We start from the raw sequence: 27,184 nt of genomic DNA on the forward strand, positions 1-27,184 counted from the left end.
TCTAAATATAAAATTGCTAAAAATTCAAATACAGATAGCAAGCTACAAATATTTCTTTTAATTCTGGGTAGGGGGTAGGAATGGAAGACATTAGAAAAGGATGCTCCTGTCGGCTGAACAAAGATCAGAAAGAAAGAAGAATTCATCAACATGACCCCTTGCGCAAAGAAATACACTCGCTTTGAGATGCTGTTTTAGACGCATCTCTTCCTGTACAACAATTTAAAAAATGTTTCTAATGCAGGTCCTCAGTGACACACCGGTCCCCGGCCCCGGCTGGGGACAGTGAGAAAGGACATCGCCGCAGGAGGGGCGCTGAAGAGGCTGTCGAGGACCGCAGAGGCATCTGGTGTGGCCAGAGGCGTGGTGTCAGGGGCGTCTGATCCCTTGCCTGTTCCCACCCAGGGAGCCGGACGGCACGGACACAGGTCTCCCTCCGCTCACCCCCTCCCTGAAACGTGAGAAACAGCAGCTTTCCGCCTGCTTGAACAAGGAGGCAGGCACTGTAAGGAGAAGAGGAAAGGGGAATGCGGCCCCTTCCAAGGCAGCGAAGCAGAGAAAATTCCAATCCTGGGAAAATCCACATGCAGGTGGAACTGCCAGCTGAAACCTACACTTGCTACTTAAGAAACGGAAAGACATGTCTGGCCAGAAGCGCGGCCTCCGCACCAGCCATCGCCCTCCTCCGGGCACCCCGCACTGTCCACACAGCTCCTGGGCTCTGAGGTCAGAAGCTGGGGTGTGCTGAAGGGGAAAGTGACACGGCCTTGGACACACCACCAGGTCTCTGTTCCTAACTTTTAGTAAGACACTACCCTCGAAGCAAATGCACTCATTTAAACAAACGGCATAGTTAAAACTATTGACTAAGACCTAAACATTTCTTATGAGAAATCGAACCATAGCTTTTTCCAATCTGCCTGTTCAATATGGGAACAGATTTTAGAGAATAACATAATCAATCCTCCGCCCCAAAGAATGGTCCACCATACCAACCATGATGAAGAGTACACCTGTTTATTAAAAGGAAAACCAGAAATGTACATTTTTGTTCTTTGTTTGCTTTAAGAAATTTGATCAAGTTGCAAGGAAATGTGTGGGCACAGCTCTGTACATCCTCGGGCAGGGTGGCAGGCAGTGAAGGTGGCTGGGTGGCACGAGGCTCCTCTAGGGGGTGGTCTGGCCCCCAGGCATCACTCATCAAAGCCACTGCCAAGCAGGTTTCCGCCCCATGGCAATGTCCCCAGCACTCCTTCCTAGGGGGCCCCCCAACACCTTCTCCGAGGGCCCGCCTGCCCTGTGCCAGTGAGCCAGGAGCTGGCCTTCCCCCGAGGACTTCAGGACACTGGGTAGGCTCTAGGGCACTTGGCCCTGGCAGGCAGGCTCTGAGCTACGGAACAGATTGAGGCTGGAGGCCAGTGTCACTGCTGCCCGGATTTCTTCTCCTTCTGGAAGCTGAAGCTCGTACGTCTGTTCAGTTTTCTTTGTTTTTGAGCAAAGTAGTCAGCCCGGGCAGTGCTTGCTCGCGATTCCAGGATGTAGTTAACCTAGAAGCAAGAGCACACAGCCCGGTCACCTCGCCAGCCGCTCCCTACTCACCCAGGGCATAGGAGGGGGTGGCAGCGAAGGCCCTGACCTGGGCCAGGTGCCTCAGGGCCAGGTGCTGTCATGTGGAAGGAGTCCAGTCATCACAGCAACCTGGCAGCGGCTGGGCCCAGAGCCGCCGCTCCACGATGGGAAAACAGAGGCTTGGAGAAGCCAAGTGGCCTGTTCAGGCTTCCCAGTCGGTGAGCAGCAAGCTCTCCAGGTTCCGGAGTCCGTGCTCCCTCCTGGCATGAGCCACTCCCGGAGGACTGTGACCTGGGCCGCCTGGCTCTGCCTCTCACCTGCTGTGTGACCTGGACATGCACATAACGTCTCTGAGCCTGCCTTTCCCTGTGTGAAGGCCGAGAACATAGGGATGAAAAGCAAACCAAGACAGGCCCTCCATCCAGCCTCCCACCAGCCAGGCGCAGAGCTTCCCACTACAGTGCTTCCTTCTGGGCTCATGAGCGCCCGGCCAGGCAGGGCTCCCTTGACAAAAAGGAAAGAGGCTCAGAGAGGGAGGCCAAAGTGTCCTAGGCCACCCGGCAGTCAGGGTGAGAGCCGTGAGAGGGCCTGTGAGAGCCCTGTGTGAAGGGCGGGGCTGCTGCTTCCACGAAGCCCTGGGAGTCTGCCGGAGCCACATGTGCATCTCCCACTCTGTGTAGCAGCTGCACCGCCAGGCGCTTCCCCAGCACTACAGCCCTGAGACTTGGTCCTGGCCCTGGGGAGCCTGCTGCCTGGTGAGTGAGTGTCCAGCAGCAGAACCAGCACTGCAGCAGGCAGAGGAGCACCAAGGAATGGGGCGGAGTATCAGGGAGGTGCGGAGGAGGGAAGGCTTCCAGAGGAAACGAGTGAGCTGGCTTCTGAGGGACACACAGGAGTTTCTGAGTACACAGTAGGGAGGAGAGACGCAGCATGCATCAAGGCACAGCAGGGGCACACTGCAGGGGAGTGTCCCTGGAACTGCGAGAGCTTGGCTGGCTTCGTGAAATGAGGTGGGGGGGAGCCAGGGAGGGGTGCTACAGTGGGATGCACATGCCCCAGTGCAGAGGACAGCCTGTGCCTGGGCAGGGGTGGCAGCAGCAGTGTGAAATCAGTGGTGGCAAGTGGCACTGCTCGGAGTGCCTTTCAGTGCCCATGGAATCTTCACAATAACCTTGAGACAGACGCCACTGTCATCCCTATGCACAGGTGAGGAAATCAAGGCCAATGACAACAATGTCATTTAGTCAAGGTCACAAAGCTAGAAGGTGTCAGGCGCCTGGCAAACACCCCTTCCCGCTTTGCAGCCCCTCACCTCCTCTGCTCCTCTGGCTGGGGCTTTTGGTGAACAGACGCTCTCTCTCTTCACCTGCAAGTATCTAAAAGTTATGACTAGAAGGCCGAATATTTCTGACAAGAGAGGCCGGCCACTGCCTCTGCTGATTCTACTCTGAGGGCCATGTGTCCTGTGCCCGAGGGAGAGGAGCTTCTGCTGACTCCGAGAAGGAACCAGAGCACTCCCGGGAGAGGCAGCGCGACATGGCAACGCCTCAGATGGCCGAGACTTCAACACTGTCCCTCCCAACTTTCTGCTCTGCTGGTTGGAGCAGCAGGCGTTAAAGGCTGGTGCGTGAGTACAGAAGGCCTGACACACTCTGCCCGCTGCCTCGCCAAGTTACCAGCTGAGAGCAATAAATCATGAGGACCGCAGGGCCAGGTTGATGATTTGGGACAATACAATGTATGGAAATAAGAGGTTTTATTCATTCTTAATAAAAGCAATCTTGGATTATATTGTTTGCACACTTAACCAACCTAGTGTTTTCAGCGTATTTTTGGCACATATAACTTGACAAAAGCGTTTTAAAATGATCCTTAACAAGCCAACTATTTCCCAAATTTATTATCTTCAGTGCTTTGTGATAATCACATAGATAATTTTAATGGAAGATTAATGTAATAATCAAAAGATAAAAACGCCCTTTGGTCTGCCATTAGCTGGTTAATATGCTGTGGCTTAAACTTGCACAATTTTATGCACTATAGAGTGTTTCACTTTCAATGCAGTTTACAGCTTAAGGCATAAAAATATAGGGAGTTTTCATGGTCAATAAAGCCACAGCCTCCATCACTCGATCACGAGAAGAACCTGATTTGAAGAGCCCGACAATTCCTCTGAGATTCATGTCAAAGCGTGTGGAATTAGGGGCCACCCACGGCTTAGCTCAGTGACATCTTGGTGGGAAGAGGGCGGCTCTGGAGCTTCTCGGGGCCAGGTTCAAGTAGAGGCTCCACCCTTGTGTGCTCTGTGACCCCGGGCCTCCATCTCCTCATCTATAAAACGGGGACAATGTCTACATTCTGGAGGGCGGTCAGGAAGATTAAACAAGATAATGGACATAAGATGTACTGCATGTAGCTGGTGTTCAATAAATGGGAGATGTTCATATTTCTACAAGCGCAAAAAGCTCGATGGAGGCTTGCTTGTTCATGATCGTTTATTTGACATCAGATTGGGGCTCTTATTTACTCCCCTCAATTTCCATCTAAGCTCTCATTTTATGTAAAATTCCTTAATTCTAGAACAACAGCATGCATTACTAGAGTCTAAACTGACCCCTGAAGAGCTTCTGGTGACAACAACATTTCTGCCAAGTTCCAGGACACACGGCTGGCTTCTGTTGCTTGGTACTGATGCAAAGCTCACAAAGACACACTCATGACACTGCAGGAATGGTGGATAAAACTAAGTATTCCAATTGCTATAAAAATCAGAGATGGGGCCGGGCGTGGCGGCTTTTCCTGTCTGATGCTGATGCCTGTCATCTCAGCACTTTGGGAGACTGAGGTGGGCAGATCACTTGAGGCCAGGAGTTCGAGACCAGCCTGGCCAACACGGTGAAATCCCGTCTCTACTAAAAATAGACAAAAATTAGCCAGGCGTGGTGGTGGGTGCCTGTAATCCCAGCTACTCAGGAGGCTGAGGCAGGAGAATCACTTGAACCCGGGAGGTGGAGGTTGCAATGTGCAGAGATCATATGACTACACTCCAGCCTGGGCAACAGAGTAAGACTCTGTCTCAAAAAAAAAAAAAAAAAAAAAAAAAAATCAGAGGTGGGAGAAGTACTATCTCATCTTCCATCAGGATCATGATCATTAGCTCTAAGTAAATCAGGCCTGGGTATGCTATAACTCTTCTGGAGTCTTGTGCATGATGCAATATTTCTACAAATATTCTGATATGGAAACAGACACCTTAGGGAAGGTGACAGGCCTCAGGGATTCTGCGGAGAGGCATCTGCTTCGAGGGAGCGTTTGGACGTGTAAAATGATTTCGCCGCACTTGATCTTCCACAGTCTCATACTGAAGTCATAAACCTGTGTTTCTGTCATCAATCTGCTGTTGTGAAAATTATTTTGATGTCAAACACAGGATTATAATTTTACTAGAATCCTTCTCAAGTCTTGAATATTTTAATGCTGGCTATAAAAAAAAAAAGTCCAGCCCTTATCGGGGTAATGGAATATTTCTCTGCCAGGTCCCTGAACACTCTCCACAAGGTGCCTGTGCTGTCTGTGATGCTCCAGTGGGTAACTTGAAGCTCGCTGGCTGCAAGCACTCCCATGCAGGCCCTGTGTCCCCACTCCTTGGTCCAAGGGGGCCTCTGATCAGGGTGGTCTATGAACCCTCTATCTTTCATCCAGCTAATCATGCTACTCTGTCCCTGCTCCAAACTGTCCTTCCAGCTGCTCTTTTAAATTGCCATCTACTCCTTTGGAAAATCTTTTGCAGCCATGGGGAATGTGTCTCAATATATTCCTGGACCGCAGTTCTATTTCGTTGAAATCTCCCACTCAACTCTTAGGTCATGCACATCTGGGGAATTAAAACACAAGTCTGACATCTGTCAAATCTGGGGGCAAGTTCTGGTTCTGCCAGCTTACCAGAGTCATGATCCTGGCTTTGCTACTTTATTCCTGAACCTCACTTTTCATCTGGGAAATGGGAACAACTTTATCTCATGACCTCACAGAGCTGTGAAGATGCACTCTGATGGGACACGCAGAACCTCTGGCCCAGGTCCTGCACTGGGCAGTCCCTCAGCATATCTTCGCTATTTTTGCTATTATTTGATGACTTCAACTCTTAAGAAGAGACTGAATGATAACTTACATAGGTTTACCATGTCTCATCTGACTTGTACGCTAGAAGCCCTGGTGGGGTGGGGTAGCATAGGTACCATGATCCCCACTTTACAGGTGGGGACACTGAGGCCCAGAAAGGTGATGTGACTAGCCAGGATCACACAACTAGGGGTGGGGGAGCCCTCTCTAGTCCTCACCGCTGCTCTGCCACAGCAGCTGCTTTTCCTATCTGATCAACCTATGGAAGATTTGGCTTGAAGAAAGGATTCTCTGCTTGGGAGAGGCTGAGACCCCTAGTTCAGGGCTACTCAGAGTGTGGTGCTCAGACCAGCGGCCAAAGCAGCACCTGGCGCTTCTTGGAAACGTACCATCTTGGGTCCTACCCCAGACCTCCCAAATCCACAAGACCCCTGGAGCTTCCCATGCCAAGCAGAGCTCCCCTCAGCCACACTCCACTCTGCAAGGCCCTGCATGGCCTAGCCCCACCAGCCCCCTAGTCCCCTGTACCTGCCTTGCCTCAGCCCATTCCCAGGCTGCCTGTCTGTGGTGCTTCCTCTTTCCTTACCTGGTCAACATTTGTGCCTTTTCAGTCATCCTTCAGGGTTCAGCTCTCCCTGCCTCCACACCTCCACCCCAAGTCAGTTTACTGTGACACACCCACACCTTTGAGACTAACAATCTCTTTGTAATTTTCTGTTTTATGCCTGTTTCCTCTGGTAGAGGAAAAGCTCTCCAGGGGCAGGGACAGAATCTGTCACTGTGGCATCCCAGGCCCTGGCCTGGCACATGGAAGGTGCTCGGTGAGTATACTGTTAAGGTATGGTGACATACAAGTCTAGCAGAAACTTAGGTATGTTTAGAACAGGTTGCTAAAATCACCTTGAGCATAATTAAGGTATCTTCAAAACAATAATAATTTCCTCAGAGTCTGCTCTAGGAGCTTCAAGAAGCTCCTGACAATAGTTGCAGGAAAATAAACAGTACATAAAAGGAATAAACAAATACAGGAAGAGCCAGGGTTATCGGGGTTGGGAGGAAACTGAAAAGGGTCCTGCTTTGACTGAAGCAGATGCAGAGCAGCTGACCTGGGGCTGGTGTGGCCCCTGGCACAGGCACTCACCCCTAGGTGGCTGGCAAGCTGTGATGCTCCTCCTCTGCCAAACTGGGCCCGGGAGCCTTGTATAGAGCTGCGCAGTGGGTGGGGCTGCGGCCATGCCCGAAACAGTCAGAACAGAAGCTGGACCCACCTACCCGGCTCTGGTTCAAGAAGGAACACTTACCTTGAGCACAATTTCATTGACGGTAGCAGCGTCCGATTCAAAGTAGAGGTGTTTATAGTCGTGATTGCTTAGATATGTGAGTTTAAATATTGCGTGACCTGCAGAGAGAGAAAACTGTGTTGAGGGGTTCTGGTGAGTTAACTACGGTGGGGGCCTCCATATGTTCTCCCCTATCATTCCAATTTGAGCGAGAGCAAGTGAAGGCTGAGCAGCACCTAGTCTTTCCAGGAGTAGTTCATTTTCTCATTACAGGCTGGGTATAAAATAGACAATGAAAAAATTTTGAAAAGACTCAACAGCCAGTTAGGTCCCATTCCACTCTGGAATGCATTCAGGGGAATGCCACGTTAGGAAGGCTTTATGGAACTGCTGCTATATGATAATTATATGGAAAAGGTGGTGTTTTTAAGGGAGAAGGCTAATTAACTCCACATTATTATTCTAAAAATAAACTAACTGTGCTTAAAGTCAGATAAATGAGCAATAGGAAGGAGAAGGGTCAATAGCCATACTATTATGAGGCTGCTCCCAGAGCCTGGGCTCCTGCTGGGAGGGGACTCCTGCCTGGAGAGGGGGAATCCCAGGCTTAGACCTTGCTTGGAAGCTGCTCCCAAAGGCCTCAGGTCATCTTAACTCTGGGAGGACGGGGGCAGGGCGGGGGCTATGGAAAGCTGGCACTTCACAAAGCGACCGACTCTAGGGGGCAGAACTTCTGAATATAAATCTGATCTAGGTCCCCATTCTCCAGGCCCTGTCCTACCACTTTCAGGATGATACTGTCATTTCTGGGACTGCTTCCTGGTCTAGCCTCATCTCACTCTGCTGCCCCGACAGGAAACAGGCTGCCAGGGCGCTGCACACTCCCACCTGCGACACCAGTCTCTCCACAGGTTCTTCCCCAAGCCTGGGATGTCCTCTCTCACTGACCTGGATGGAAAAGACCTGCTGATCCTTGGTGGCTCAGCTCAGCTGGCGCCTTCTTGGGTGAGTCTTCAGAACTACACTTCTAGGTGCACTTCTTGTGTGGGTCTACCACATGGTACCATGGCCCTCCAAAGGAACCTGCTTGTCTTATCGTAACTACAGCCATGGCTACACTACCTGGGCCTGTCCTTTTGTGTCTAGACAGGTCAATCAGATTCCCTCTTCTAAATGGAGGCACAGATGCTGGGCTGTCTAAACTGGCACAAGGACTCAGAATAAGATGAGGGGCTTTGGGACTTCCAGTCTCAGGCCCATGGAGACTGCCCCGGCCTATCGGCACTGTTATCCTTGGGTTCTAGGAGACCCCTGTGGCCTTCCAAGAAATTCTTCTTTCTCCTTAAGCTACTGAAGGTGGTTTCCATTACTGGCAAGCAAAGGAACAGCGCCCAAGAGAGACACGTAGTCAGTACTCAGTAAACCTTCCCAGACCAAGGAATAGCAGGCGACATCTCTAGTACGAAGGCCTTCTGCAAAATGCCCAGAAATGACCTTCCCTAGTCTTTCGACAGACCTTAGTGCCTGTAAGATTAAAATTCAGCATATCCTTTCTATTAGTCCTTCTCATCCGTTGTCCTTTTAATTGAAGCAGCGGCTGGTCATAGTTATTAATTAATAATATATCACCCACATTACTGTAAGTTCACCTCTTTCCCGGAGAAATCTTCTTGGGGACTTTATTTACAGTAGCTAATTTTTCAGATCTCCAAAAATAAACTGATATATGTTGTACATTTGTGGCCAGAAAAGTTGAGCCACTGGTATTTTATCCTGGAAACATCATTATGATGTACTAATTGTGACTATAAATCCTAAATTGAAAAAATTACCTAATAATTTCTGAAAAACCTCACTTTCAGACATTTGACAAATTTAGCCTGATTCTAAATCATGGCACTAAAATGTTAGCATTCCTGACTGGAAGCTGATCATTCTGTGAAGACATAAATTCTGTGTTGCTAATAAGGAGGTGGACCTTACACAGAGGTACCTGTGTGTGCGTCTGTATATATTCACATTCACAGGATCTACCCCGCATCAGAACCTTGTTGGCGACAGTCCTGTGTGGAGGAACAATGCGGGCACGTTTGTTGGCCATGCTGTGACCGAGCAGAGCCATCTACAAAGGACACAGGGCTGTGAAGGACAAAGAGACACCCCCTCCAGGAGGTCTTCCTGCTGACACCTGGCCACGACAGACAGACACCAGGGCCTGGGGCTACAAAGAACCAGAAGGTCTTAGGGAGACCTGCAGACCCGAAGCTTCGGGGTTCACTGACCACTTTGATAAGACAGCTTATGGACTATCCACACCACCTGCTCCTGCTTGTCACTGACAAAACCGAACCAAACCTCAAAGCACTACAGCATGTTTTGCCTGAGCAACTGAGACACTGTTAAAAAGGTTTCCTGCACTTTAAGCAGAGCCCAATCTATACATAGCACATGTAGTATGCAGTCTGCACGGCCTAGGAGCCTCAGAGAGGAAGCTTTGACGCTGTCCCCTTGGGACTGTGGTGCCTATGAAGCATGTCAATTGTGGGCTGACAGAGGGGAGGCCTGTGGTTCATCTGCACAGTCACGTGAAAAAAACAAACAAAAAAATCCCAAGCCAAGTTTCCTGAAAGGCTGCATATTTGAACCAAGTGACCCCAAATCCCCCGTCCTCTGAATTTTGAATGTATCTGGTTGCATGTGGAGGCTGTGTGTCCCCTGACCATCCCAGGGCTCATGCCAGCACCCATCTGAGGAAGAGTGAAGCAGGTGGGGAGGAGGAAGAGTCCCGACATCCCCCCACTCTCCCTCAAGCCTCCGGTCTGTTTGTCCTTTCCAGTGAAAGCACTCATGCCATGGGGAGAGGGGAACAGAGGGCAGAGAATGTTCTGTGGAGCACTTGTGATTGGACTTGAACAATGACAGAGCTTCTAAGTTAATCACTGGGCTGAGGCATGGTGGACAGCCACAGCAGACAGCCCCCTCTTGCTCTCTGCAAGGAGTGATGAGTGGAACCCTGACAGGCAAGTGCAGGTTAAGATCAGCAGCCGTGATGGGGCACAGGACATGGGGTGGACTCACTCCGCAGGCGTTTCTGCCCTGAGTTCCCCTCACTAGCAGCCCTGTTTCGCTGGGCGGCCAGAAGGGCAGTTTCCTCAGTCTGGGCTCTGCCAGGAGCACAGGCTAGGGCAAAGGACAGAGAAATGAACACTGAGAGTCAAATATGATGAGCGTGAAGAAGGTAAACACAGGGAGCTGCCGTGGAGACACCAGGGCAGAAGCGCCTGGCCAGGGGTGGAGAAGAGTCACCAGGGGCAGTTTCTTGGGAGGAGCTGACACCTCGGCAGTTTTGGAGGAGGGCAGGGAGTCAGCCGGGTAAAGGTGAGGGTGGAGAAGGATGAAAAAGAGGAAGATACCACAGGGCAAGGATACGGCATGGGTAAACACACACGGTCTCCACAGGAGCTCTGGGCAGACCAGGGTCATGCGTGGCAGGCAGGTGGGAGGGAGGGGCAGTCGCAAAGGGCTGAGAGTGCCTGGAGTCACCAGCTGATGGGGGCCACTAGTGGGGTTTAAGCAGGGCAAGTGAAAGAAATGGGCAAACTGTGTTTTAGGGTGTTCTACCTGGTTCCCTGGAGCCTGGAGGCGAGGTAAGCAGTTCCCATAGTCAGCCAGGTAGGAGTGAGTGCAGTTTTGAGCTAGACAGGTGCAGAAAGGATACTGAAAAGGAATGGAGGCGAGAACTACAGAGAAGGCAATGTTGGCAGGATGGGGAGACTCTTTCACAACAGAATAATCACTAATAATCAGAATTCACACTTCCATGACTTCACCCAGACCAAGACCTATATATTAAAGTGTAACAAGTTCACTGACCTCTTGCTGGAAACGAATCTGTCAATAAACATGAGTAATTTATGCCACATGGTAAATTTCCACCATAGGTGTCTGGGAAGAAGGAACTGCCCACACTTCAACACTGACTGAACAGGAGAAGAACACCTGTTATCAGATACGGTCAGCCTCAGACACCTCACGGCTCATCTCAGGTAGAAGAGGAACAGGGAGCCAATGACCTCGTCAGCTGCAGCCCACCAGGCATCTGTCCTGGGGCATTAGAGGGAATCAGAGTTGGGCAAGTTACCCTTGAAAATTCCAAGACCACCAGCAGTTTTCATAGGAACAGGGTTGAGTCATAGGAGCAAGCTTTGTAAAAAATAGCTGAGATGCTGGGCGCAGTGGCTCAAGCCTGTAATCCCAGCACTTCCAGCACTTTGGGAGGCCGACGTGGATGGATCACCTGAGGTCAGGAGTTCGAGACCAGCTTTGCCAACATTGTGAAACTCTGTCTCTACTAAAAATACAAAAATTAGCTGGGTGGGCATGGAGGCAAGCACCCAGAATCCCAGCTACTCAGGAGGCTGAGGCAGGAGAATTGCTTGATCCTGGGAGGCAGAGCTTGCAGTGAGCCGAGACTGCACCACAGCACTCCAGCCTGGGCGACAGAGTGAGACTCTATCTCAAAAAAATAAAAAAATAAAAAAAAAATCAGATGATAAAAAGTTATATATTAGTATGACTTCAAAAAAATGCAAAGTTTAATATTCAAATTAGCTCAAATTATTTTGCATTGTGTTAAATTCTGTTTAAATTAAGGTTTAACAAAAGCCTGAGATACAGGGGAAAAAAGCATAATTCCTGATGTTAGACTTAGGATGAGACCCTAGCTCTGCCATGTTTCAGCTGTGGGACCTTGGCAAGGCACTGTTCCTTTCAAGGTTTGCCTGGCTGTAAAGGAGGGGACAGCATCTGTCAGTGATCTCTTCTATGTCACATACATCCCTGCATGTAGCAGGGACTCAATGGATGGAGGTGGTAATTCATTTAACTATGATGGAACTGATATTTGATGATAAAATGCCCATTACTTTGAAGATTTCATTTTTAACTGAGCCTCCTTTGAGCAGATTTGCTTTTACAGTGCTATAGAAATAAAATGCAATATAAGAGGGTATAAATGTGGCATCTAAGCACTGGTCACATGCTCAGGGCAGATACTGAAACTGTACCTCCACTCCTGAGTATTGAAATGAAAATCTGGATATGCAGAACTGTATTTACACTTATGTAAGTTTTTTCAAAGTAAGACAGAGAAGATGGAATTTAATACCAAGCAGAAACTAATTAGTGGCACAAATGTCAGAAGTGGAGACTTCAAGCTTTTGCACTGTAGTTCATCTTCTGTATTATGGATTCCAATTAAAACAGGAGGCTGTGCTGAAAAAACAGGTTCTTCTGGCCAATTCAGGGGTGTGGCCATGTTGGAGAGGCTGCTGTGGTCATGAGATGGGATGGCTTAAACATACAGGAACAGCACTCACAGCTCTGCTAAAAGAGGTGCTTCCAGACTGCTACTGCAAATCAACTGAAAGGAGAGTCTTTTTTTGATTCTCAATTTTTACTTTTTTTTTTTTTGAGACGGAGTCTCACTCTGTCGCCCAGGCTGGAGTGCAGTGGTGAGATCTCGGCTCACTGCAACCTCCGCCTCCTGGGTTCAAGCAATTCTCCTGCCTCAGCCTCCTGAGTAGCTGGGATTACAGGTAACCGCCACCATGCCTGGCTATCAATTTTTTACTTTCCATTTGCCTTAGGAAAAGTCTCAAGGGAGGGTCTCTTCTAACACAACCTGCCAGTACTGACTGTGGCTGGCCATGATGGGTCAGAGCTGGAGCTGCCAGAATGAGCCTGCAGCCCATCTTTGTCTAAACCCCCAGGTGTCACCACTTGCCAAAAAAATAAAAATAAACCTGCTTCTTTTCCTTATTAAAAATATTAGAAATTTAGGAGACAGAGGAAAACCTCCATACCCCACCCCAAAATCCCAACACCAGCACAATGACATTCATGGTCTCTTTCTTAACCATTTTCGCCTGTTGTTTTTCACAGTTGTAATCAGATTGTATACTAGAAGTTGAGCTTAGTTTTTTTAAGTTAACATTTTACCATACCCCTTTCCCTCTTGCAACAATTTCTATAATCACCCTTTTCAATGGCTGCATTTTATTCCAACCAGTAGATGCGAGCTACAGGTCATGCTGCTATCTCTGTTGGGCTTCCAGGTTACTTATAAAATTGCCAGTACTATAAATAAGGCTACAAAGAACAGCTTTAAGGCTTTGGATTCTTTCTTCATTCCTTTGCATCAGGCAAGGATAATTTTTGAAAACTGAGTTTCCAAGGTCTGATATCTTCTGGGCCCTCTGGCCTGGGAGGGGAACATTCTCATTGGATTTCTTGGGGGAAACTGATAGGAACACACACATTGTTTTAGGCAAAGCTGTATCTTTCTGTAGGTCCTAGTAGGAAATGCTGGACTGCGGTTATCTGGGTTGAAAACTCCCTCCTGGTTGGGTCTCCACTGTAAGCAACAGTTCTGAGCTGCCTGCAGGGAGCTTCAGCTCAAGGTAATTCAACTGGCAAAAGAGGGTGCTCCTTCCCAAGCCCCCCTGCAGGGGCAGCGGTCTGGGCAACTATAATAATGACCTCTTTGACCTCTAGAGCAGGGGCTGTGCCTGACCTACTTACATTTCTGCCTGGATTCTCAAACTCACTCTCTCTCTCTTGCTCCTTCCTATAGACATAATTAAATCTCTAATTATAAAAACTCCCATGGCAATGTAATTTTCCTCCTTCCTCTCATGTATTGAAAACACGCTTGCTAAGGTCACTCTGCCCTCAATGTCGAGAGATCCGGTAGAGATTTCTCAGCTGTTTTTGACACTTCTTAAGGTCCTGGCTTCCCCGGAGGCACGGTCACCTGATTCTTCGGTCCATGTCTCCAGTCATCTGTTTCTCACATTTCCTTTGTGATCTTCTGGACCTCCACCTGTCCCTTAAGCAACGGTCTTCCTGAGTTCTATCCTTGATCCGCACCTTCTCTAACTCTGCATTTTTCCTGTGTCAGGTTTGTCCTTGGGTTTTAGTTACTACTCACATGTTGGTGATGCTGAAGCAGCTATGTGGCCTATACCTTTCTCCAGAGTTTCAGAGCCGACCAGTGGGTACAGCTGCCACCTCCACATGTCCCCCAGTGCAGCATGTCCAGAACCGACATCAGCATCTCCCCTTAAATTGGCAGTTGTGGTGGCACAACTGGAGGCTTCACCATGCACCAAGTACCAGGCATTTGGTCGCCTAGTTTTCACGTTTATCTTCCGTCCCTCTCTATCCTGGTACCACAGCCCTCACCCAGGTCCTGATCATCCATTGCTTTTTCTCTGGTTTTCCTTCTTTTGATCATGTCTTCTGCAGATTCAAACATCTACTCACAGTTGTTTTTTTTGAGACGGAGTCTCGCTGTCACCCAGGCTAGTGTGCAGTGGTGCGATCTCGGCTCACTGCAACCTCCGCCTCCCAAGTTCAAGCCATTCTCCTGCCTCAGCCTCCTGAGTAGCTGGAATTACAGGCGCCTGCCACCACACCAGGCTAATTTTTGTATTTTTAGTAGAGACAGGGTTTCGCCATGTTGGTCAGGCTAGTCTCGGACTCCTGACCTTGGGTGATCCGCCTGCCTTGGCCTCCTTAAGTGCTGGGATTACAGGCTGAGCCGCCGCACCCAGCCCATTTTTCTGTTTTTTTTGAGACAGAGTCTTGCCCTGTTGCCCAGGCTGGAGTGCAGTGGTGCGATCTGGGCTCACTGCAATCTCCGCCTCCCGAGTTTGAGTGATCCTCCCACCTCAGCCTCCCAAGTAATTGGGATTACAGGCGTGCGCCACCACACCCAGCTAATTTTTGAAATTTTAGTAGAGATGGGCTTTTGCCATGTTGGCCAGGCTAGTCTCGAACTCCTGGCCTCAAGTCATCCTTTTAAAATATGCCATCTGGATCCCCCTACTTAAAACTCTGCAGTGCTTCTTTTCCTATCATCCTCAGAATTAAGTTCAAGCTTCATAAGATGATTTTCAAGACCCTAGATCAGCAGTTCTCAACTTTTTGGTCTCAGAGCCCTTTATACTCTTAAACACTACTGAGGAGTCCAAAAAGCTTATGTGGATTATACCTATCAACATTTATTGTGTTAGAAATTCAGCCAGGCGCAGTGGCTCACACCTATAATCCCAGCACTTTGGGAGGCCAAGAGTTTGAGACCAGCCTGGCCAACATGGAGAAACCACGTCTCTACTAAAAACACAAAAACTAGCTAGGTATAGTGGTGTGTGCCTGAGGCTGGGCTGGGAGGCTGAGGCATGAGAATCTTGAACCTGGGAAGTGGAGGTTGCAGTTAAGGCAAAATCATGTCACTAGCCACTGTACTCCAGCCTGGGTAACAGAGCGAGACTCTGTCTCAAAAACAAACAAAAAGACAAAAAAAAGAAAATAAATGAAATTAAAACCAAGAAATTAAAAAAAATATATTAATTCATTAAAATAATAAACCCATTACAAATTAACATATTTTAAAATGGAAAAACCCTTACATTTCCCCAAAGTTAAATAAGAGTGAGATTTTAAAAAATTTTTTCTGAGACAGAGTCTCACTTTGTTGCCCAGGGTACAGTGGCATGATCCTGACTCACTGCAACCTCCACCTCCTGGGTTCAAGCGACTCTCCTGCCTCAGCCTTCTGAGTAGCTGGGCTACAGGGGTGCACCACCAGGCCTGGCTAATTTTTGTATTTTTAGTAGAGATGGAGTTTCGCCATGTTGGCCAGGCTGGTCTTATACTCCTGACCTCAGATGATCCATCTGCCTCGGCCTCTCAAAGTGTTGGGATTACAGGCATGAGCCACCGTACCAGCCTATTTTATGTTTTTGAAATCTCTTTAACATTTGGTTGAACAGAAAACAGCTGGATTATCCAATCTGATTCTGCATTTGATCTGCTGTGACATAGTTTTGGTTAAAGTAAATGAAGAAAGGCCAGCCTCACGCAGATATGTTTTTGGAAAAGTGAGGCATGTTTTAATGTTCTTCTTTGTAAATATTCCTCTTTGATACTACACTGAACTTGATAAATGGTATTTTCTTAAAGATTAGTTGCAATGTGGAATATAAACCTCATTAATAAACTTTTTTTGTATTCTGTTACATTAAAATCTATTGGTCTGTCTGACATTTTGAATCTTTCCCCTTGCCTGATTTTGCAACATCATGCAGTAGTCTGGAAAATATTGGCTCACTGAGTTATGCAGATCTTCCAAATGTTGACATATTTCATTTTACAATATTGAAAAAAAAATCACATTCATTAATATCACCACTGATACTGGAAGTCTTTAAGCAATGAGAAGCCAAGTTCAGTGATGGAAATTTTCCAAAACTCTAAATTTTCACCTGAAAGTTTGAACTTCATCATTGGCAATAAATACTATCACTTGTTCTCCTTGAAGCGACAGACTCACTTCCTTCATTTTCAAGAAAAGGTCTGCCCAATATTCATTTGAATAACCATAGTTTGTCAGTTGTTCTTTCAAGTTATAATAATGTTCCATGAAACAAACAGCTGGTTCAGCCTGCAATTCGAATAATTAAACAAGTGCTATTCCTTGAGACAAGTACCCTGCTTCTGAATGCAGCAGAAATGCTCCCATGTACTTCAGGAAATAAATAAAGAACAATGGCTTATGAGGGCCTTCTGACACTTCAATTCATGTGTAAGTTGTTCTAGTAAAATACCACATGGCATTTCAATAACCAATTATTGGTTGAGGTTTATTCTTCAGCTCTTACAGAAGTAGATAAGAAACAAGTTCTGCGTCTGGAAATTTCCTCCTTGGAAGGACTTAAAGTCTATGACAAGCTTGAGTTTGCAAGTACTCTATGGGAGGCTAAATTACTACAAATGAAACCTCATCTATCCAGAATCATTGGAGTGGAGAGCTAGGGTAACCTTTGTGCAAAAAGCTTTTCCATTTTAAGCATTCAAATTCCATATTACACACCTTCCTTCTGCATTAGACTATAAGGAAAATAAAATACTGTTTTACCACTTTCTTCTAAGTACTGAACATCATGATTCTCCCAGGGTTGCAAAAGGCTCTATGTTGTGCCACAAAATTGGGATTACAGGCATGAGCTGCTGTACAAAATTGCTCCATACTACAATGTTTACTGAGTTTTTGGAATGCTCTTTAATAGTTTTTGTTTAGTTTTATTTTTGGTCAACTCTTGTTAGCTTTCACTTCCCACTGTCTTTATTGTTTAAGTTCTGTCATTCTCTTTCCCCTCTTTTAATATTCTGCATTTAACATCCTTTAGGAAGAGAAACCAGATAACCTAGCAAAGATGAAATTTGTTTAAAAAATAAGACTTTATACACTCTGAGTCGGGGCTAGGGTTATTCTGCCTTCAAGAAAGCACAGATGTTGGCTGGGTGCAGTGGCTCATGCTTGTAATCCCAGCACTTTGGGAGGCCAAGATGAGAGAACTGCTTGAGGCTAGGAGTTCAAGGCCAGCCTGGTCAACATAGTTAGACCCCCATCTCTATTAACAACAATAACAACAACCAAAAAAACCCTCAAAACAAAAATTAAAAAAAATAAGAAAACACAGATGTTTAAGTGCCTTGGCTTTGTGTCAGGGACAGAGGGAAGACTGTGGACCTCTGTTCCATTTACAGATAACTTTGGACAAGTGATGTAGCTTCTTTGAGCCCCGGTTAACTCACTGATAAAATGGGAATATTATCTGTCTCACAAGTTGTCGTTAGGATTACATAATCCTAAGAGGAAGTCCAACAATCTTAGAATGATGTAACAAGTGTAGATACAACCTCACAGAATTGCAAGAATTAAGTAATGCGTATAAAGGACTTGGAACACTGTCTGATGGGGGAGGTTCCCCTTGCTTCCCTTTTCACCTTCACTCTCAGACAAGCAAACTTTTCCTATAAAGGGCCAGATAGTAAATACTTTAGGTTTTATGGACCAAGAGATAAAATTGAGGGTACTTTGTAGATACATAAGAAGAGAGAAAAAAAATTCCACATTTTGTATTGACAAAATTCAAAATTTAATCATCAAATACATTTTTGGGTAATACAGATCTACTAATAAGCAGTTTTTTTTTTTTTTTCCTTTGGTTGAGGGAATAACATTTCACTTAAATGGGATCCAAAATTAGCGTTCTCTATCATCACATCAATTGCAAATGTTTATTTGTAAAATCTATTCTTGCCTGACAGGCCATACAAAAACAGGTGGTGGGCTGGATTTGGCCAGTGGGCCACAGTGTGCCAATTCCTGCTGGAAAAGGTCTCTCTCGCTCCTTCCCTTTTTCTTGGTTCATCCCATATCATTGGTAACTGATACTTTGAGTGTACTTAGTTCTCTGTGCAGATTTGGGTTTCCTTCTGGTATTTTTCCCCTCTAGACCTTCACTTCTCACAGTGTAAGGTTTAGTGGCAACAAATTATTTCAAATTTTGATTGCCTGAAATGCCATTATTTCACCCTCCTTTCTGAAGGATTATTTTCACTGAACATAGGATTCTAAGTTGACAGACTTTCTTCTTTTAGCACTTTAGAGGTGTCATTCCATTGTCTTCTGGATTGCATTATTTCTAATGAGAAGTCAGCAACCATTCTTACCGTGGTTTCTCTATGTAATATGTCTTCTTTCTTCTGCTGCTTTTAAGATTTTTGTCTTTATCACTGGTTCTTAGCAGTTTGATTATAATGTGCCTTGGTGTGGTTTTCTTTAAGTTTATCATGCTTAGCTTTCAGTGGGCTTCCAAGATTGCTGGTTTGATATTTTTAATCAAATCTGGAATAGTTTTTCCCCTCCATCACCAAGACTACAATTGCATATACGTTAGAACACTTGCTATGACTCCAAAGGCTCTAATCTCTTCATCCATTTTTTCTCTGTGCCTTGAATAGTTGTTTCTATTGTTCTGTCATAGAGTTCACTGTGGCAGATTCTGAAATGGCTCCCAATGATCCTACCTTCTGCTTTTCATGCCCTTGTGTAATGCCCTTGTCTTGTTTGTGGACTGGACCTAGTGACTTGCTTCTAACGAATAATACAGCAGAAGTGTTGGGATGTCACTTCCGAGAATAAGTTATAGAAAACTGTAACTTATTCCTTGCTAGCACTCTCTCACTCTTGATTACTTTGATGAAGCCAGCTCCATCATGTAAGCTTCTCTTTGGAGAACTGAGGGTGTTCCCAAGGAAGTAAACTCTGCCAGCAAGCACTCAGCGAGCTTGGAAGACCTGTCTGAATGAAATCCTGAGATGACTGCAGTCCCAGCTGACATCTTGATTGCAGCCTTTTGAGAGACCTCAAGCCAGAGGACTCAGTTAAGCTGTGGGATACCTGACCCACCAAACTGTAAGACAGTAAATGTTATTGTTGTTTTAAGCCCCTATGTTTTGGGGCAATTTGTTTTGTGGCAATAGATAAGTAATGCACTGATCTTTTTACATCATCATTCTAATCTGTTCCTATTCAGTGAATTTTTTTTTTTTTGAGACACAGTCTCACTCTGCTGTCCAGGCTGGAGTACAGTGCTGTGATCTTGGCTCACTGCAATCTCTGCCTCCTGGGTTCAAGCGATTCTCCTGCCTCAGCCTCATGAGTAGCTGGGATTACAGGCGTGTGCCACCGGGCCTGGCTAATTTTTGCATTTTTAGTAGAGACAGGGTTTTACCATGTTGGCCAGGCTGGTCTCAAACTCCTAACCTCAGGTGATCCACCCACCTCAGCCTCCCAAAGTGCTGGGATTATAGGCACGAGCCACTGTGCCTGGCCCATTTAGTGAATTTTTTGATTCAGGTATTGTATTTCTCAGCTCTGGAATTTTCATTTGGTTCTTTTTCAGTTTTAATTTTTCTTCTTTTTGAGTTCTTCTTTAAGTCCCTGAACATATTTATAATAGAGATTTTAAGGCACTTCTCTGTGAATTCTATCACCTCTGACTCTTCTGGTTCTATTATTATTGATTGTTTCCTTAGTTATGAGACATAGTTTTCTGCTTCTTTGCATGTCTAGCAATTTTTAAGTGAATGCTGGACACTATCAATATTACACTGTAGGTGTCTGCATTGTGCTGCCCTTTAGAGTATTGGGCTTTGTTCTGGTAGAAGCTAATTTATTTGTGGATCCGTTTGATCCTTTCAAGATTCCTTTTAAGGTTTTGGCAAGGATTAGAGCAGTCTTTAGTCTATGGCTAATTTAGTCCTATTCCTAAGATATGGCCTTCCTGGAATCACTATTAAATGTCCTGGATGCTCCACTCTGGTTAGTCAGAACTCTAGTTTATAGTTCCCCAGTAGTTGTGTGCCCAGCCTTGCAAGGTCCCACTGCAGACATGCATAGTTTAGTACACAGTGAAAGATTCAAGGGGCTCTTTCTAGAGCTCTTTCTTCCTTCCATACTCTACACTGCAAATTTCAGTTGATTTAGCCTCCTCCACCTCTTATCTCTGTCTTCCAGCTCAGTGAGACTGTCATACTTTCCTTGGGTTCTCTCTTCCTGCAAAACTCTGGAGAAAAGCTGAGGTGATCATCAGTCTCACCTCTTTTGTTACCTTTCTCTCAGGGATCACAGTCCTGAACTGCATATTTTCTAATGTCCAAAAGTGGTTTTTTATATTTTGTTCAGTTTTCTAATCACTTATGATAGAAAGGCTAATCTGGTAGCAGGTACCATGTGTTGGAAGTTGCATATGGAGTCTTGTAAGCAATACACATTTTGATTTTCATGTAACTATGGCTTACTTTTTCCATGTCTAAGAGAATAACTTAAAATCTAAGCTCTCCATTTATTTATTATGAAAACACAATTTGGAGCTTGGCAGGAGGCAAGGGAAAACAGATTATCCCCATCATTTATCCAGCTGAGAAATCTTTCACACAGAATTTTTCAGTAGGGAACAGCCCCTGCCCTTACCCTCTTCTCAATTAGGATCTCTTCTGATATTAAAATCAACAAAGAATGAACTTGAGAAAATGGTAATCAAAATCTAAGAAAACGCAAATATATACAAATTTTTCATTTTACCTAAGCAGTTGTTTGTTACGATGAGTCCATAAAGCCCAAGTCAACAATTAAGTGAAAACTTAATAGCAAAAAGGAGGCTTCTCCCAGGAGGAAAACAAAAGGTGGTACCCTCAAAATGTTTTCTACTCTAACAAACATCAATATTCCAATCAACACAAGCAAATTTTCTTTCTTATTTATTAATACATCCGAGGGAAAAATGAAGAAAATTGACAGAGAATGTAAGAAAACTCACTGAGTATCTCAGCACCAATCAATTTTCCTCATAGACATTCTTACACATTCTGTAAACATACCCATAACGTCCCCTATGAGCAACTCTAGTGCCTGATGACGAACACGGGAGATGTGCTCTTCTTATCAACTGTCCAGGGCCACAGTAGAATCCTCTGACTCCTACATTCAGAGTGCTGACCCTTCCAGGGCCCACTGTATCAAAACACCTTTTTTTCTAGGAACTACAGACAAGTACGTTGGTACCATCTATCATACTCTGAGGGTAAGTAGAAATAGTTTAAGAGTAAGATGTTGGGTTTCCCTTGTCCTACAACTGTGAGTTCTCCACTGTGCCCCCATGCCCCTTTTTGAAGAGCCACACTTGCTCTTGGCTGATTCCAAATTCCAGAGGCACTTTTCAACGCTCACTGTGCCTAGGCAGAATTAGAGAAAGTCATCAAGCACTGGTGACGACTGGACAGAAGCCGCTGGATTTCTGGAGGATGCAGGGAGTGTAAATAAATAGGCATGCCTAGTGTACAAGTCAGATGTCAGCTCATGATGACCACGTCAGTCAATGGGACACATGTTGGCTTGGCTGAGTTCTCAGAGGCCTGGCCGATGCTATCCAACTCCGGCAAACTGTTCCCTGAAAGCTCAGTGATTTGCGTGTTTAACAGCAGATTGCAGCTTGAGGTTACTGGAAACCAAACTGGGTCAGAGAACCTAAGAAGACAGTTCAACATCAGGTGATGCAAGCTGGCTGTCTGCTTACGGTTTTTCTCCATCTTTATCCTGTGGTGCACTCTAAGTCTTTCCCTCCCACACACTTGGAAAAATTGTGGTGGTCCCCTTGGTTGCCTAAACCCATCTCCCCGGCACTCCCTTGTTTTGGAAGGAGATGAGAAATAAATCAAAATGCACTAAGCAGCACTTCCACAGGCACTTGCCTCCTTCACTGAATGTGCACCTCATCAATCACACTATTGTCTGCTTGAAAGGCGAGCCTTGTAAATGTCATATCCACTCAGGCCCAAGGAGAGGCGCATCCAAATGCAGCAAGGAGTTTTAATTGGATAGTGTAATTAAACTAAAAAACCCCAGCAGACTTCCTTTGACAGGATAGATGAAGACCCCTTTTAATAGGGCTAGGAAACATATCTGTTAAAAGGATGAGGCGCTGCCTGCTCCTGATTGTGCTCCAGAGTACTCTTATGAAAAGGCAATTCAATAACTGGGGCATTAATATGTGAGAGTCCGTTGTGTTCTGTGATCAGGCAGTACTTACTGTATTTGATCTGGAACTTATGAAATAAGTCCTTGTTAGAGAATAAAAACACAACATAACTTGTCCACCTAATGTCTGGAGTGCCTGGATCTCCTGGGAGTGGACAGGGCCTGAGGAAGGGCTGTAGCCTTCCTGGGCTGCAGCTCCAGTTATACTGGGGTATAACTGCAGGTGCCTCACCTACTGGGCCCTCAGTGCACCAGCAGGGCCACCTTTGGGCTGTAGCTCTTTCATCCAAAGGCAAGTAAAGTCATCCTCATTCCTCTTTCACACATTTTGTGAGAGCATCTCAAGAATATGACAAAATTCCTGGTTATCTCCTCCCTTAGGAACTAGAATGCCTATCACATGAGAGAGAGAGACAGAGTATGAGCGAGTGAGCGAGAGCACACACCCGTGTGTTCTCTGCTAGAACTACCCGTGTCAAATAGGGGGAAAGAAATCAGGTGGCGAGGATCCGATGGATAGGCTGGGGTGTGCCCAGGGTGATTTTAGTAACAAGCATGAGTCCTTCCGCCACAGTCTCCCTTCTCTCCTTTGTTGGGGGTGGGCTTGGGGTAGAGGATGCACATACTGGCACATTCTGCCACACAAATACGTGTGAGGCCTGCAGCTCTAAAACAAGTAACAAAATCAGTGAGAACATGTGAAGAAGTTTGTATCTTCACAAGGCTGTCTTACAAGTGGCGCATGACAATCCCTTGCAGCTGGAATGCCAGTTTAGGGAACCCAGCATCTGGGTGGATCAAGACAGCCTCTGAGCTGGGGTTAAGGTGGGATGCAGAGGTGAGATTTCAGACCAGCCCATCTATAGCTTTCCAAAAAACAGCTTTGCTTTGTTTACATAAACCTCGAAGTCAGTTTCCCTGAGCCCTCAGGGTTTGTTTGATGACTGACTGCTTTTACTCTTCATAAAGCCTGTTTGGAGCTGTTTGCAAACCTATGAACATTCTTAATACTGGTCTTTCACTATGGGTTGATGAACCCATTAAAAACATGTAAGTGAATATGTGTAATCTAGGAAAACTGGATACTGAATTAAACCATCAAATACCCTTAGTTTAAATGAAAACTACATAAAAGCATTTCAGCCATCAATTTGGCTATCACTTCTAGCCAGTATGAATTCTGCTGGAAAAGCTATTTTCGTGCAGATGTGGAATTCAACGGGAAAGACTGACTCGTGTACCAACATCAATCAAAATGTCGACTTCCCTGGCAGCTCTCAACAGTAAGGCAGGTTCAAAGGTCACAGGATAAAGAAAAAGCCAAGCTCTGGTTCAGCTCTAATATCTCCTCGGTAGAAGTCTTGCAAAAGTACCCCCTTCTGTATTAGCCTTGCTTTCATTAATCTTCTTGCCATCTTCTTTAACTAGTCATGCAGAACCGCTCGATAGCAAGACGTATAATGGGGAAGGCCCTGTGCCTATTACCGCGTTAACATTCTCTTAAGCCCCAGTGCAACAATGGAACGGGAAGGCAAAGGAAATCTGCGACTGCAGGGTGCAGTGCAGGCAATTCAATTACAGCCTGGGCTTACCTATGTCCTTCTGACCTATAAAACACAAGAGGCCTTTGTGTCTAACTGGCTTGGCCATTAAGGTTGCTGAAGATCACAACAATGCTGATCTTTTCTATTTAAGCTAAATCAATGTGGACAAATAATTATTCAGTAGCTTTAATTTAATTGGTAAATTAAATACACTACTTTACAGATCTTGTCAAGTACTTACGAAAAGAAAGATTCATTTAAGTGGTAGGTCACCAATAAGCCCAGCCCATTTAACTCATAGCCTTAACTGAATCTCATCTCAAATATCCAGCAGGTTCCAGTCACTAGGGTTTCTCCTGCAGTTGTGGTTAACTCTTAACCCCAAAGAGTTCCTATCTTGCATCCAAATGGTGTTTTAGACAAAAAGCAAAACAAAACAAAACAAGAAATCCCCTAACATAACCAGCATGAACAGAATCAGATTTCCTTTGAATTATACTATTCCAAGAGAATGTAATCAGGTTACCTCTATTATGTTGCTTCCTTAAGATTTTATATGATCTATACTTAATTGAGATACAGCGCTCTTTTCAGCTATAAAGACGACAGCTACTTTATTAAGGTTTAAATCTGATTTCTTAATGATAGGCTGCTTCCTTTAAAGACTCTAAACCTGCACAACCTTCTTATGAAGAAACCAGATCTGGCATGGCTGAGTCTGGTTCTGAAATACAGCCTGAGTGTCTCTGATGGGTACCAGCTTCACAGAAAGGTCCCTTGCTTTTGTTTCAGGGTAGGAATGTGAGGCTAGTGCTTGAAAAGAGAGCCACAGCATTCGAAGCCTGTGTCTAGAACCAGACATGGTGGAGCATGCCTGTATTCCCAGCTACTCGGTGGGTTGAGGCGGGAGGATCTCTTAAGCCCAGGAGTTTGAGTCCAGCCTGGGCAACATAGTGAGACCCTGTCTCATTAAAAAAAAAAAAAAAAAAAAAAAGCCTGTATCTAGATGTATATAAGGATGGAAAATTATTTCCCTAAGAAAATTTAAACATGGTAGTTTCTGATGTGGAAACATTCTCCTCTTGTATGTGTTGTATACATCCTTGACCAGTTATAATAAATCAAAATCAATTCACCTTTTAGGGGCTTATGACATCTTTCAAAATAGCAAAATCTGACAGAGGGAATCACTAATTTGAATAATGGCAGCATGATTTTTTTTTCTCCTTAAATCTAGAAAGGCAGGATTTATTCTTAATTTGTCAAGGCTTGTGATAGACAGATTTTCTCAAATAACTCTTTTAAGAATCCAAATTTATATGTACAATTTTTAAGGCATGTATCTATTTAGTCATTAAGTTCAAGTCCTTAAACACTCACAGGGACAGAGCAATAAATCTTCCCTCTGAGACCCCAGCCTAAGAGGCAGAAGTCGAGGGGAATGGAAAGAGAACCACAGAACTGTTGTTTACGAAGCTCGGCTTCTGAGCCTGGGTCTCTCCGGTCCGCGATATGTGTAATTATGTATTTCCCTGCAGCCCCTCAAATGCTCAGTCTCTTTGCCAAGTCAGCTATTCACACACTTTTTGGATATGGCATCAATTAAACTTGAGTTCCATGCTTTATGACGGCCAAATTAATGGTTTGACAGCGGCTTTCTCAATAAACACTGCACACTGGCCACAGCCGAAGGTTTTAAAAACCATTTCTTTTCTGTTCAAAATTCTGACAAACATGTCTCAAGTAAGACTGGGGACAACTTCATTATCCTCCCTACACTTAATGTCTTTTTGTAAAGAAAGCTGTTTAATAACACATCTGCTCTGTTTTCACAACTAAATTATTCCAGTTGGTCACACGTTCCAGTCTTCGGCAAGACACTTGTGTTACCAGAGATAAAAACATGAAAAAGGAAATATATTGCAGAAATCAAAAACCTTATCTACTTCTAGACTCTCTCTCTTTGCCATAATTCATTCAAGAAGGCCCCAAGAATAATTTTTGATGTAAACTCAGCTACAAACATACATCACTATGCTGATAAAAATCACAGGCTAAACTTATGAAATATAGTGACTTTCATTTCTTTAGTGACGTTAAAATAACTTTTTTCTAAGGTTCAACAGACACAAAAGATAAAAAGGGTTACCATTAATCCTTTAAATAATAAAGAAACAGAAGACACCCCACAGATTAATTCTATGGTCTGAGGATGAACTTGTTAGATTGAGTCACTGAATTAATTTGATGAAGATACTGGAAATCATAAAACACACAGCATCAAGCCGATTCATTTAAAACATCTTTGTTTGGGCACTTTGCAACATAAATTATGTGGAATAACTTTTGGATTCTAAATTCTGGCTTCATTAAGTTCAGTTTTCAGTTAACAAACCTTCAGTGAGGACAACTCTGCAGGCTCTGTGCTAGGGAGTGAGGACACAGAAGCCAGTTCTTGAGTCAGTCAGTTCCGGATGGAGATGGAGATGGAGGTGGAGGTGGGAGGGACGGGTGAGCCGTCAATAGATAAATGCAGAACAAAGGGGTATTCCTAGAGGCATGTGCAAACTCCTGGGGGCAAAGTGAACAGAGAGAGCCTGACACTGGAACTGGGTCTTGAAAAATGAGCAGGCTGAGTACGGGGAGGTGGAAATGTTTGTAAGTTAGAGAGGGGTCAGGTTCGAAAGGCACATTCCAGGCAGTGGGAACAGCACAGAATGCATCGTGTGCAAGTAGTTACAGTGACCACAGCCCAAATGTGAGATGGGAAACTACGGGCTATCAGGCTAGCGTGGTCAGCTGCTTGTCAATGTCTGCAAAGGCTATGCTGAACAGTCTGCATTTTATTCTGTAAGCCTATTTCAAATTTTTTTTCTGGCTGAGAGTGGTGGCTCACGTCTGTAATCCCAGGACTTTGGGAGACTGAGGCAGGAGGATGGCCTGAGGCCAGGAGCTCAAGAACAGCCTGGGCAACATAGCAAGACTGTGTCTACAACTAAGTAGAGTTCCTTTGGTTCAAGGTGAGGCCTTATGCCCAGTCCTCCCCAACCTCCCTCCATACCCTTGAGGTCCCTCTGAGATGCTAGAGTTCTGAGGAACACGGTTTAAAAAGCACTGCCATAGGGGACAGGGACTTAGGCAGTGTTTTACTGATGCAGTGAGCCTCTTTGTTAAGGAAAAAACCTGAATCCTGCATCTAGTTCTTTCCCTAACCTTTC

At 45.3% G+C, this 27,184-nt stretch overlaps 1 protein-coding gene across 8 annotated transcripts in view; it reads right to left on the reverse strand.

The window, feature by feature from the left end:
• Positions 1–1,001: 1,001 nt before the first annotated feature.
• LOC105463925 (MAPK associated protein 1) overlaps positions 1,002–27,184 on the reverse strand; it is a 270,742-nt gene continuing 244,559 nt past the window's right edge. For all 8 annotated transcript variants that reach the window (XM_011711358.2, XM_011711357.3, XM_011711356.3 and 5 more), the window contains 2 exons: positions 6,993–7,090; positions 1,002–1,547 (listed from right to left, as the gene is read on the reverse strand). In XM_011711358.2, the coding sequence (XP_011709660.1) occupies positions 1,422–1,547; positions 6,993–7,090 (224 nt within the window). In that variant the 3' untranslated portion in view covers positions 1,002–1,421. The remainder of the gene's footprint in view (positions 1,548–6,992; positions 7,091–27,184) is intronic.

Source organism: Macaca nemestrina, chromosome 14 (assembly GCF_043159975.1).
Source record: "Macaca nemestrina isolate mMacNem1 chromosome 14, mMacNem.hap1, whole genome shotgun sequence".
In the NCBI taxonomy this organism is placed as follows: Eukaryota; Metazoa; Chordata; class Mammalia; order Primates; family Cercopithecidae; genus Macaca; species Macaca nemestrina.